At 45.3% G+C, this 14,415-nt stretch overlaps 1 protein-coding gene across 4 annotated transcripts in view; it reads left to right on the top strand.

Annotated features, from left to right (window-relative positions):
• DLGAP1 (DLG associated protein 1) overlaps nt 1–14,415 on the top strand; it is a 456,386-nt gene that overhangs the window by 249,618 nt on the left and 192,353 nt on the right. For 3 of the 4 annotated variants that reach the window (XM_060243934.1, XM_060243935.1, XM_060243933.1), the window contains one exon: nt 6,814–7,843. In XM_060243934.1, coding sequence (XP_060099917.1) covers nt 6,884–7,843 — 960 coding nt within the window. In that variant the 5' untranslated portion in view covers nt 6,814–6,883. Of the gene's footprint in view, nt 1–6,813; nt 7,844–8,570; nt 8,774–14,415 lie in introns of those variants that run through there. The other variant, XM_060243936.1, reaches the window with a different exon arrangement.

Below are 14,415 nucleotides of genomic sequence, written 5' to 3'. Positions count from 1 at the left end.
AGAACTCTCTCAGCTCCACCTACCTCACAGGGTGTCTGTCGTGGTGAGGGGAAGGGAAAGGAGATTGTAAGCCACTTTGAGACGGGTAGTGAAGGGCGAGGTATAAATCCAATCCAATCTCTTCTCTTCTTTTTCAAATTTAAAAACAATTAACTAAAATGTAAATTTCCATTGTGTTGTAAAGTATATCCCATGTCCAAATTCTCCTCTCACAAGGAATTAACATTTCATATTTTGTTTCAAAGTTGTGTATAGTTTCTTGCTGATCTTAGGTAATTGGCTTCATAATGCTGATTTTGGTCAATATATTAGGTTAATTCTTCTTAATAATGCCTGACTTTGTTTCATCATAGTGCGCCTCTTCTAGCCTACTGTAAGCTCTTGGAGGACTGGCTACATCAGGGGGGTGTAGTCTAATATGCAAAGGAGTTCCTGCTACAAAATAGCCCTGCCTATCCATTTCTTGAAAATACTATTCTTGTAATCTGTCTTTAAATTAATAGAAAACAGAAAAAACAGATTTACAGCCCAATTCAGACATATGTGGCAATAGGCTGCCAGCATGCTTCACCCCCCTCATGCACACACCCAGCCCCATGATGTGACTGTGCAATCCTTGAGGAAGCATCCAGTCAGCACATTCCACCAGCTCCATGGAGCAGCCTACCTTCCAAAGGGGCGAAGCTGAGCCCCTGTCAGTGTCCCTCCTGTGGACTGCATGGCCAGATGGCGTCCCAGATGCCATTGGGGTCCCCTGCCAGCCGGTCCCGCTATTTCCGGTGCCCCTCCAGCCGATCCCGCTCTATGGCTGCCCACATGGAGGACAGGGTGGCGGGGATTCTTTGAGCTGGCTATGGTCCTCGAGCCCTGGGTCCCGGTTCCCCGCCACCTGCACAGCCTTCTGCATGGCTGCCACTTTCCAGATCCCCCAGTGGCTCCCCCTGGTTAGGGGACGGGTCTGGGGGGGGACAGGGCCGTCCTGCACACAAGTCTGCCGTGCCTGGCCCCGCTGCATTCACAGCCCCCAGGGCATGGGGAGGGGATGTGGGCAGATCCAGGGTCCACAGCATGAGGGAGGCAGCTAGGGCTGACCATCTGTGTGGGGATGCCCTCCGTAGGTTCTCCACCACGTCGGCCATCAGTCTCACGGTGTGGCTACCTTCAGAACAGGACAGGGGTCAGATGCTGGCATGAGGCAAGGTGCTCAGTGTCGCACCTTGAGGGGACTCAGTCCACTCATCATCTGTGGACAGATGGAGGTCACCCTACGCAGCATCCATGACCTCCTCAATCAATGTGTCCTTCCCCTGATTTGACACCTCCTGACAGCTGTCCGGACATCCGGGGGGCAGTGGGGGGCACTGGACCTGCTGACCTCCCGTCGCTAAAATGCTAAGCAGCCAGCTCCCGTCCTCTGCTGTCTCGCTAGAGTGGCTTCCCACCTCCGAGTTTACAGTGGAGCTCGTGGCAGCCCGTGACAATTCCTGGGGGGGGGGCAAAGGCTGTTGCCATCAGAATCTGGCAGTCCCACGGTTGCGAGGATGGGGGGAATGTGCCAACCTACCGCGGATCACCTCAATGCCGTGGCCAGCTACAGCCTGACTGGGCAGATGAGGATTCCTATGATTGCCTTAGAGCCAGTCAGGGCTCCTCAGCGATGAGATGCCGGACTCGCTTCTTGGCAGGGCTGAATGAGTCATGCGAGTGGACTACTCTATGCGGGAGACCTGGCTCACAGCGGACACTCGCTCCGCTACAATACACCAGAAACCCTGCCGACGGGAGTTCGCTCCACCGACTCTTGTGGCAACGAGCACCACCACGGTGTTCATGGACACCAAGCCAAAGAGGAGCAACTTCTCTGCCTCAGTCCAGTTTGGTTGGCGGTGATTCCCGGTTGATGCCAATCTGTCTGCCACCACTCCTCCCATAGGCAATGGAATGCAGGGGCTGCTGACTGCAGCTGGTTGATAGTGGTCACTCTCACGCCACCCTGCCCAGCTTTCCCACGGGACACCAGCAGGGTATCTGTTGACCTCAAAGGCACCACACCACCGCTCGTGATCATAAGAACATAAGAGAAGCCATGTTGGATCAGGCGAGTGGCCCATCCAGTCCAACACTCTGTGTCACACACTGGCCAAAAAAATTATACACGCACACATATATACACACACTGTGGCTAATAGCCACTGATGGACCTCTGCTCCATATTTTTATCTAATCCCCTCTTGAAGCTGTCTATGCTTGTAGCCACCGCCACCTCCTGTGGCAGTGAATTCCACATGTTAATCACCCTTTGGGTGAAGAAGTACTTCCTTTTATCAGTTTTAACCCGACTGCTCAACAATTTCATCGAATCCCCATGAGTTCTTGTATTGTGAGAAAGGGAGAAAAGTACTTCTTTCTGTACTTTCTCCATCCCATGCATTATCTTGTAAACCTCTATCATGTCACCCCGCAGGCGACGTTTCTCCAAGCTAAAGAGCCCCATGCGTTTTAACCTTTCTTCATAGGGAAAGTGTTCCAACCCTTTAATCATTCTAGTTGACCTTTTCTGGACTTTTTCCAATGCTATAATATCCTTTTTGAGGTGCGGTGACCAGAATTGCACACAGTATTCCAAATGAGACCACACCATTGATTTATACAGGGGCATTATGATACTGGCTGATTTGTTTTCAGTTCCCTTCCTAATAATTCCTAGCATGGCGTTGGCCTTTTTTATTGCAATCGCACACTGTCTTGACATTTTCAGTGAGTTATCTACCATGACCCCAAGATGTCTCTCTTGGTCAGTCTCTGCCAGTTCACACCCCATCAACTTGTATTTGTAGCTGGGATTCTTGGTCCCAATGTGCATTACTTTGCACTTGGCAACATTGAACCTCATCTGCCACGTTGATGCCCACTCACCCAGCCTCAAAAGATCCCTTTGGAGTGCCTCACAATCCTCTCTGGTTCTCACCACCCTGAACAATTTAGTGTCATCTGCAAACTTGGCCACTTCACTGCTCACTCCCAACTCCAAATCATTTATGAACAAGTTAAAGAGCATGGGGCCCAGTATCGAGCTCTGTGGCACCCCACTGCTTACCGTCCTTCACTGCGAAGACTGCCCATTTATACTCACTCTCTGCTTCCTATTACTCAGCCAGTTTTTGATCCACAAGAGGACCTGTCCTTTTACTCCATGACTCTCGAGCTTTCTAAGGAGCCTTTGATGAGGAACTTTATCAAAAGCTTTCTGGAAGTCATGGTATACAACATCTATCGGGTCTCCTTTGTCCACATGTTTGTTCACCCCCTCAAATAAATGTAACAGGTTAGTGAGGCAAGATCTTCCCTTGCAGAACCCATGCTGAGTCTTCCTCAATAACCCGTGTTCATCATTGTGCCTACTCATTCTGTCCTTGATAGTGGTTTCTACCAATTTTCCCGGTATTGAAGTCAGACTGACTGGCCTGTAATTTCCCGGATCTCCTCTGGAACCCTTTTTAAAGATGGGCATGACATTTGCTACCTTTCAGTCCTCAGGAACGGAGGCAGATATCAATGAAAGATTACATATTTTTGTCAAATTCAACTTTGAGTTCTTTCAGAACTCTTGGATGTATGCCATCAGGACCTGGTGACTTATTAGTTTTTAATTTGTCTATCAGATGTAGGACCTCCTCTCTTGTCACCTCAATCTGACTCAGGTCTTTCAACACCCCTTCCAAAATTAGTGGTTCTGGAGCAGGCAAACACTTCCCATCTTCCACAATGAAGATGGAGGAAAAAAATGCATTCAGCTTCTCAGCCATTTCCTTATCCTCCTTCAGTAATCCTTTTACCCCTTGGTCATCCAAGGGCCCCACTGCCTCCCAGGCTGGTTTCCTGCTTCTAATATACTTGAAGAAATTTTGATTGTTGGTCTTTATGTTTTTTGTGGGGCTGATGGGACCGGCCAGCTGTGCTCCGGCGGCCGCAGAGGCTGGAGTGCAGTGCACAAACCTGAAAGACAGATGGTGGGGAGCCTTGCCAGCTGCAGGCATAGGACTCCACCCCTGGGTGAGCCTGCGGGGAGCAGGGCTAGCATCTCAGCTGCCTCCGGTGGAGCCACCCCACACAATTCCAGCTGTCCTGCATAACGGGCCAGCTGAATCACATGCAAGCCCGCAATCATGGCAGGACCTGCCCTAGATGGGGAGTCGCTGGCTGGGCTGTGGAAATACGGGACACATGAGACACCCCCTTCGCCCTGGCATGGTGATGCCCGAGACATGGGGTGGGAGAGGCCGCCAGTGGAATGGATGGCCAGTGCACACCCTCACATGCACATATGTGGTGGCCGGCACCCCGGCCAAAGCCACAACCATGCCGGACAGTCTTGGGGGTTGGGGACTGTGGGGACTCCTAACCAGATTTACCCATCCATACGGGGGGCTCTGAAAGCGAGACCTGTTAGGACTGTGAAGCACAAGTGGTTAAACACGCAGCCCAAACTTAGCTCACCTTCCCCCAAGTCCAGCTGCTCTAATTTAACTAACATCCTTCTCTGTGCTGTTCCCTCCACCAAGTGCACCTCTCCTCATGCTAAGTCCGCATGACATGGCCCTCTGGAGCAGAGTGCCATGCCATGCGCCCTGCCCTCCCTGGGGAGTTGTGCATGTCAGGAGTTGAAACCTTTGTAGGGAGGTTGGGCACTGATTGGGTGCGGGAGGGGGGGCGTGCTTAGCCCGGAGCGGGAGGGGATTGGTGGGACGATAACACACCTCCCAAACAGGTTTGTGCGCTGCTGTGCCGGCACCGCCAGCATGTGCTTTCTGCTTCCACTAGTTCCTATGGGGTATGCCAGCATTTTGCGTGGCACAAGTTTGAGCCTGGCAGGGGGGTGCGTTCCCACACCGAAAGTTCTCTGGGAGTCGACCAGCAGCGGCCGCACCCCTGGGTCAGTCCCCTCCTATGCTGAAGTGCTGCCCTGCGCCTCTGCTGCACCCTAAGTGCAGCATGGCAGCACGCCTCTTATCAGCCCGCGGTGGCATGCTGCGGTGACCAGAGAGTTGCACACGTCCCATTTCCGCCGGTGCGGAGGAGGATCCGCCGGCATAGGTCTCCATATCCCCGGTGTAGCGGTAAGTCTGCTTCCACAGCACTTTCACACACCCACACCCCCCGGATTGTGCTGTTAATCATCACATTTGTCCTTTAGAACTGTGTTTGACAGCATAGTCTGTAAGTCAGATTTTGAATGACTCTGGTAATAGAGTTGCTTGCTGCCACTTCCTTTGGGAGACTAGCTATTCCATAGCCTAATGGATCATGTTTGCAAAGGAACTGGTAAAGCTGCAATATATTTTTGCAAAACTGCCAGAAGCAGTAGGTATTCTGTAGCTGACAAGACCTGACACTTCATTGTTGTAATTTTAAATGCATCTAAAGTATTTCAGATTCTATTTCTGCTTGGGGAAAACACTGAGCACTGACTATTCCAAATACTATTCCTCTGAAGCTAGAATATCTTCTTAGTATATTAGATCTCTTGCAAAGACATATTTGTACATTGTTGAAAGCTATGTGTGCTTGAAGTTCTAGCAGTTGTCATGGAACATAGATGTTCTATATGGATGATGGTTTTTGTGTATAAGTTTACAAGCCAGAGGCTTCGTATACACTGCATTGTGCTATCACCTTCCTAACACAACAAAAGGGTGCATATAACTCAGATATCCCACACAGCAGCCACTCACACTATGTGACCAATGGCAGGAGTTATAGCATGGTGCAGCAAACACATATTTGACTGATAGCCTTTACCTTAGGATTGTGTAATTAGGTCCGGAGTTTTGGCCTAGGAGTTCCATATTCAACTCAGCAGTGAAGCACCTTGGGAGGCCTTTGTCCAATTTCATTCCCTTAGTCTAATCTAACTGGGTTGGTTTGAGGATTTGAGGATAAAATGGAGAAGAGAACTTCATACATCATCATGAGCACTTTGGGGAACGGGCAGAATAAAAATGGATGTATAGATACACGCAGAACTTTTTTTCTGAAAACAGAGGTGCCGGAACTCTCAAGGGGGAGATGAAGCAGAAACACACAGGTGCCCCTCATGAATTTTTTTTTAAATTTTCCCACAAAGTGGTTCTGGAACTCAATTCCCCTCCATTCTCTCTCTCTCTCTCTCTCTCTCTCTCTCTCTCTCTCTCTCTTTATATATATATATATATATATATGTTTAGGAGCTCAGGTAAGCCTAGGGCTTGCCAGATACCTCAACTGCCTGTGCTGATACTAGCAACAGGAAGGGAGGTAAAGGAAGAAAGCGTCGGCACAGCAGGGCCAGTTGTAGATCATGCTTCATATTACTGTTAAGAAACTACATTAATCAGTCATTAAACTATAACTGTTATGAGGGAATAGCTTTAGAATAAGGATAGCTGTCAACTTAACTCACACTCCAAATGTTGCCTTGCTTCGAATGCTATTCTTCAGAGACTGCTAACTATGTGCCTCTGTCCTTCTTGTTTAAGAGGTAGATATTTGTTTAAGAGTAAAGCTCCCTCATCTGAATGTGTAATGTGCCTGCTGTGGTTCTTTCCCATTCTGCTCCAAATGATAAAGGCCATGACACATTTGCATTCCAGAGTGTTCATTTTTTAGCATGTTATAACCAAATGTTGCATGCCTAATGAAATCATTTTTGCAACCTTGATGCATTAATAAATCCTAAGCCATTCAAGGATGTCATAATCATCATCATAATCATAAGCCAAATATACATATTAATTACTACAGCATTTTACATGTTTTTATTTTCAATTTTTCTAGGCTTTTCTGGGTGATCTTTCAGTAGCATAAACATATATATTCAGATGACGTTGGGATATTTTTCACATCAATGATGAAAGGATTATCTGGCAGTCGTAGTCACCATCATGGGGTTGCCTGTGAACCAGCATGTGATTCTCTGCTACATCACTCAGACAGGAAGCCATATTTGTTAAATCCTGTGGACCATCATCCTGCAGATCACTCTTACTACACTCAGAGGAACTCTTTTCAGGGAGAATGTATGGTTCCCTACAATGATCAAATTGCTAGCAGTACATTCCCACGGAGACATTACAATTCTCACAGTGAGCTTAAAGATGAATGTGCTTTGGTGCCACATGGAACAGCCAGTAAAGCTAATCGCATCCCTGCCAATCTGTTGGACCAGTTTGAAAGGCAGCTTCCTCTTAATCGAGATGGCTATCATACCTTACAGTACAAACGGACTGCTGTAGAACATCGTAGTGATAGTCCAGGAAGGATCCGCCATTTGGTTCACTCCGTTCAAAAGCTTTTCACAAAGTCTCATTCTCTTGAAGGCCCGTCAAAGGGCAGCATCAATGGAGGCAAAGCAAGCCCAGAGGAAACACAGACTGTGAGGTATGGCAAGCGTAGCAAGAGCAAAGACAGGAGGTCAGAGGGAAAATCCAGGTCTAACGCATCAGGATGGTGGAGTTCAGATGACAATTTGGATAATGATGTTTGCATTTATCATCATGGGCCAAGTGGAGTTATGACTATGGGTAGATGCCCTGACCGTTCCACTTCTCAGTACTTTATGGAAGCCTATAACACTCTTAGTGAACATGCTGTGAAGCCGTCCAGAAGCAATAATGATGTCAAATGTTCCACCTGTGCAAACCTGCCAGTAAATTTGGATGCTCCGTTAATGAAAAAAAGCTCTTGGTCCTCTACCCTGACAGTGAGCAGAGCCCGTGAGGTTTACCAAAAAGCTTCCATGAATATGGACCAGACAGTGGTGAAGTCAGAGACTTGTCAACAAGAACGGTCTTGCCAGTATCTTCAGGTACTGTATATGTTATTAATTACATTAACAGTTCTCACACTGCCTTCATCTGTGGTATGAAAATGAAAATGAAAAGATGAAGGTGGGAGTCAATCCAAATACGAATTAAGAATAAATCTGCATTTGGTTGCTAAGATTCAGTGTTTCAAATGAATGCATAGAGTGAGGCACTGGTTTGTTTCTTTTTAACAGGTTGAAAAGAACAAGAGCTCTCTGAATAATTTGGGGGGACTAAAAAGGCACTCAAGGCACACAAAACAGCACAGCAGGGTCACAAGGGAACTGGAGGTAGTAAAGCTTTCATTTAGCATTACAATATCAATGAACCTGATATTGCCAGTACAGACATTCATTAGCTTTTGTAATCTTAGGATTTGCTTTCAGTTTATCATTTTGTGATGAAAACTTCAAGACCCTTTGAATACTTGGCAATGTCATTGCGTTTTATACACTGTGAAACCAAGCTACTATCCGTTTTGCCACATCTGAAAAACCTCATGTAATAATTACATGAAATGGCCAGATTGGTGTATCTAGCTATTATTCATTCTTTCTTTCTTTTTTAAAACAGCACTGACTGGAAATGCAAAGTTGAAAGACTGAAATTATTGAATGTTCTGATTATACTCTTTAAGAGTACATCACTGGCTCCCTCACAAGCTGTTTGCAGTTAATAAAGCGTCACTATTTTTCACCAGTATTGTATCTTTAAATGTCAAGAATCAGATGTCTGCTCTTGGAGCTATCATACTGCCGGTGAATGTTTGTGGCAAGAACGTGGATCAGAAAATTAACACAGTTTCAGTCTTGCAAGATCTCTGGATTGCTTTTTATGCATTTTATTTTGAAGCAGATATGGCACATTTAACTGTGCATGGACAGTGGAGTAATGTTAAACAGAGAAGAGAAAAGACCATGAGGAAAAAAGAGGTTTGATCAGAAATTTTTTTTTTCCAAAATAGTTGTATTATTGCTGTACAGTTTTGTTTATTGGCTGTTTGGTTCTGTTTCTATACATTGTATATTTCAGACTAGTTGTCTCTTGTGGTTAGATTTGTGGGGCACTGTTTTAGCATTATGTTAATACTTAGGTTAAAAAGGAAGATTTTACTACCCTGTTAAGGAGACTACTTTAGTTATAGCACAGACTATTCATAAATGAAAGGGGGGGGGAGATTTCGAAGAGGTTCTTTTTGTAATATTGTATGCATTTTACATCCATTTAAATCTCAGTTGACAGGAAATTCTGCATGCCTGATCTTTTTTGACCAGCACGTGCCTCTGTGTTCATAGCTGATCCTTTTGCATAACAGACTGGGGAGACTTCAGAGGATGCAGTTGTAAAGAGCCAGATATTGATATTGTAGCAGAGAAGTGATTTATTTTGTGTGTCATTTTATAAGCCTCTTCTTTTTCTTTTGTTAGTTTTTTAACATCTAGGCATTATTAGCTAATGACCCAGTAAGTGACAAGATGGCATGAAAACAAGTGCAAAAAGATTGTGCCAAGCTCAGTGTTGCTTGAACCCCACCAGAGGGACTTTCAGATAATATTTAATTGCCAGGAATAGATTTCTGAAGTAGAATTAGAGGGCATTATCTATGTCTGCTCGGAAAGCTGTCCCATATGCTTTCAATATGGCTAAATGGCAACATTTATTTACTTTGCTGTCTCTGTCTAGATTTTTAGTAAGTACTTGCCAGATTTGAAGGAATGGCAATATTTTAGGACAGTTTAAAAAAAATAATGAGGCACATATCCTGGTAGAAGTACTAATTGTGATGCCATTAGGATGTGTCTCTCATTATTAATTCTGAATATCAGTCAAATAAAAGTGACAAATTGAAGAGGTGGTATAAAACCAGTTTTCTACCGAGTCTTTAAATAGCAACTGTAATGAATATACAAAGTGTACAGGTTTAAACACTCCTGCATATTTCTCTCACTTTGTTATGTCTTATTTACACAAAATTCTTTAACCATGAGAAATTATTAATTTGGGAAATGGTTAGTTCATATCAAAAGGTAAAATCTAGTGAGCTCCAAAAATGTGAATTCAGAGCACATTGTTGAAAATGTCAAAGGAAGATTGGAACACTGTTAATCATGGGTTTTACAGAGAGAAACAGTGCAAAAGTTTCAGAGGGTGTGACTTTTTTGCCAGAATCAATGAGCCACTTCCAGTGGTGGAATCTCTTCAGAGGGATTTATAGGAATCACTGGACTTCCAGATTCTCACTTTACATAGAAGCAGGAATGTACCTATATGTACCTGCTTATCAAAGAAGTTCTTAAGAGTGTCAAGCACCACCCACTTGCGACTACTCGGGTCCAGCATCAGAAAGCAGAAAATAATTTATTCTGAGTAAGAATCATTCTCTGAAATGTGGCACAAAATAGGACTATGGTAAGGGAACCTGGATTCAAATCCCAGCCTGACCATGAAGCTCACTAGATGACCTTGGTCCTGTCACACTATCCAGATAACCTACTTTACAGGCCTGTTGTTAAGACAGAATGGAACCATGTAAACCACTGTTGAGGTCCCTGGATGAAGGAAGGATAAACTCTAATGAATAAATAAGGAAGAATTTGTATGACCAAATCTTTATATCTTTTGTCGCATTTATTCAACCTGCCAGTAATTATTTGACAGATGGAAGGAAACTCAGGGCTTGGTATGGAACACTGAATCATTTGTGACTGCATATTAATAGGAAAAATATCTTTTAAAAAAGGCAAGCAGTAAAATGACATCAGATTTTGGCTTTGGAAGCAATGAATGGAAATTGCTGAGGTAGCAATGGGCAGGACTAGGAGGCTCACTACCACAGCTGTTCTGTGCTTCCTAGTGATAGGCAGCAGAGCACAAATCTCTCTTGTTCTACTGCCTTATGTCACATGGGAAAGTGGGAGACTGAAGAACAAGGGGCCCCAAAGCAAAGTCCCACCTTCTAGTGGATGTGCTGGAAGAAGAAGCAGAGTGCAAATACACCACCGTTTCTTCTTAGTGCCTTCTCCATTAACAGGGGTTGGGATGTGGCTCCTTATTGTACTTATTATGGTTGTTGCCTGTGTGAGCACCAAGTAAGTAGTAGTGGCAGGTGGTATGTGGGTCAGAGTTTGGTGGCACCACCACCTCTCCTGCTGCATGAAGAATGCGAGAGTAGTCAAGTAAGTAAGCGGCTGGGCAGATGAGTGGCCATTCATTGGCTGGCAGTGTTCCTTCTAATCTGAGTTAGTGTGACCTAGCTCACAGTTTTTAAGCCTCTGGCTCACATATTTTTGTCTTAGCTCAAGAAAAATGGCCCCAGAGCAAACTAATTTATGCAATAGCTCACACCTTTAATGCCAGTGGCTCACAGAGTAGATGTTTTGCTCACAAGACTTTACAGCTTAGAGGGAGTATTGCTGGCTGGATACATGACCTGGTAGGTGGCCATGCAGGCAACTTGCAAGGTGAATGTCTTGCTGGCCAGGACACTGGCTTGGCAAGGAGCCAGGAAAGGCAGATAGACAAATGGGCAAAGCCCTCTCAGTGTTTATTCAGAAGAAAAAGTGGTGCCTCCTAATCTCCAGAGATAGGTTCCATGGGAGGTCAAGCTGTTGGCTTGGAGGGCTGCAATACAGGTTTGGTAGTCCATGTGTGCTCCCTGTACATGGCTAACCAAAATTTGGAACTGGCCCTAACAATGAGAATTGGAAAGCTCTTAGGAAACCTTAGGGAAGGAACTACAGGAGAAGTTCCTAGAAAGGTCAGTAGATTAATAGGAAATTGAGATCAAGAGAATATCTAGTTCAAATTTTAAAAAGCCATTCACGTTCTGTAGCAAAGGACCCCTATGTTTCTGATTCTTCCTAACCATAGGTATAAAACCTTCTTCAACAATGTATTCTCCCATCCCTATTCTGAATATAATTTCTGACTTGGTCCTGCCTGTTGTTCCATGTATGGCAATGTCATCCACGATGGTTAGGTGGTATAGTTCTCCATCCCTCCTTCTCTGCTTCCCATCATTGTGTTTCCATTGTGGTACATGGAAGAAAACATGGGACTAATCTTCTTCTACACTTGGGGAATGGAGTTATAAAATGGGTTGAGAAATGACTAGAACATCCAATCCCACACTACAAGCTTGAAGTACCCTTTATTAGTCTGCATATACCTGTTTCTGTTACACTCCAGCACAAATACTACACAATTTAAACATTACAGCAGGGGCATGAGATCTCTTTTTTTTTTTGCAACTCTTTCACCTGCTTCTGCTGATAAGCTTGGCATCATGTAGCCTGAAAAAATCACAGTGATTTTTTTCCCCTGCAGTTGTTGCCGGGTTAGGACTGAAGGAGCTGATTGAGTGGGAATGAACCATACCTTGGTTCTATCCAAACTGCTACTGCAACAGCTAAAAGGTGTCTAAGAAACAAAGATGGAAGGGAAGATAGTGAGTGGATAGCTATTCATACAAGCTGTCTTAGCTGTCTGTGTCCTGAAAAAGATGGACAAAATAAATGGGCTACAATCTGAGGCAAAACCTCTTCCAAGTAAATACGCTATGACACTCAAGAAGGAACAAAGTCTCCAGCCCCAGAAAATGCTAGCGACACAAGGGAAGTTTCCATAGAGTAGCTGATGCTTTCTTGAGAAGGCATACCACTTTGAGTATTAATGTCCTGCAATAACTTGCTTGGGCCTCAGATAAAGGTACAGGTTTGGAAGGGAACACAATATTAAGACAGTTTCCCAGCACAGACACCAGAAGATGAGAGGAAGCATCCGGCCAAGTAAGTTAGCTCTTAGCAGGTCAAACCACCCCAGAAGCCTAACCAATGCAGGCTGACAGCCAGAATGAGCATGTATTAGAAAGAACCATTGTGTGTATATATCAGCACAGAAACCTTTTCAGCATAACCTGATGTTTACATTGACATGTTTATATGATGTTTCCACTAGTCCCAGACATGTCAATGGAATGGTAAAATTGACCAGACCAAGTTGTTTGCATTTTTCCAGCTTAGTGAACTTTACTCCAGTGGAAAACTTTTTAAAATGTTTCTGAATGTGTTGGGGAGGGAGAAGTGCACAAATAACAAAAATGTTATTTAAACAAACAAAGAAAATATTTTTGAGTTGGTGGGAAGTTGTGTGGAGTGGGGTATCTTTGAAGGAGAGGGAAAGAGATCAGGTGGTAGGTGATATGAAGGATTTCTACATGAGACCCTAGAGAACTGCTGCCAGTCTGGGTAAACAGTACTGACTGATGGACCAATGGTTTGATTCAGTATAAGGCAGTTTCATGCGTGTGTTCCTGTGTGAAAGTAAGATTCATCAGAGGCTGGGAACAATCAGCCATTTTAAAAAGAATAGTGGTGAAGTGGCTCCAGAAGTTAAGTATCCAGATAAAGAATACTTAGGCTAAAACTTTTTTGAAAGACCGACTGACTATGACCTGGGAAATGTGATTACACTGGATTTTTAAGAGGTAACACATACAGGAAGGTGATTTGCATAAGGATCATTGCACCGAGGAGACTTTTAAAAAATTTCTATCCTTTGATTGCCAGTTTCCCAAAGTTCCTTACCAATAGAATAATAATAATAATAAATTTTATTTATACCCCGCTGTAATGTACTGAGAACCGAGACGATTTGAAGGCAACATAGTTTATTCAGTAGCACATTACAAGAGAGAGAACATGTGGGCCGGGCCCCGCTTATATACAGTACCCGGAACAGCCCCCTCATCCGACCAGGCCAATCCTGGTCGGTCAAACTTCCTGCCACAGATCTTGATGGGCGGGGTGAATGGCAAGCTCCATCCGGGGACCCATGGGGTCACCTTTAGTAGCAATCGCCATGCGGCCGGGTAACTTATGTTCAATACATAACACTGTTCCCCCCAGCTCAGTACACATAGTCCCGCAAGTACACGGGGGCCGTGCGCTCCCGGGTAGACCGCCTTGGGATGACTGGTGGAGTCGGGGCGGTCGCCGGAGCTGCCGGGGCCATGGCCTCTGCTGCAGATGGGGTGACGGTTTCTCCTCGTGGGAGCACCACCGGTCTGGGGTTGTCTGCACCTTGCAACGTGTCTGGTGTCGCAGTTCCCTGGGAGTCGCCCTCGCTATGGTTGGGCTCTACCTCCCGATTGGGTGGAGCAGTCAGCGGTGTTGGGGTAGATCTCTGTGGGGACGCGGCTGTGAGCTCCTCTTCGCTCTGTATTACGGCCGGTTCTTCCGGCAATGTGCGGCGACATATTTGGTCTATATGCCTCTGCAATACATTGCCTCCCACTGTGGACACCTTGTAATGGTGGGGCCCTATTACTCTCAGCACCCGGCCTTCTACCCATTCGGGGCCGCATCCATAGTTCCTAGCGTATACTGGATCCCCTGGGAAAAATCCTCGGGCTGCTTCTCTGATCTCCGGGGAATTTCGGATGTCGGTGGCTCAGTCAGGGTGCAGGCTATCTAATCTCATGATTAGCTTTCGTCCCATTAAAAGCTCGGCTGGGCTTTAGTAGTGATCACCATGTGGCCGGGTAACTTATGTTCAATGCATAACACTCGCCCTC

Source organism: Heteronotia binoei, chromosome 7 (genome assembly GCF_032191835.1).
Source record: "Heteronotia binoei isolate CCM8104 ecotype False Entrance Well chromosome 7, APGP_CSIRO_Hbin_v1, whole genome shotgun sequence".
Classification (NCBI taxonomy): Eukaryota; Metazoa; Chordata; class Lepidosauria; order Squamata; family Gekkonidae; genus Heteronotia; species Heteronotia binoei.
This window is presented reverse-complemented; position numbering and strand designations above follow the sequence as displayed.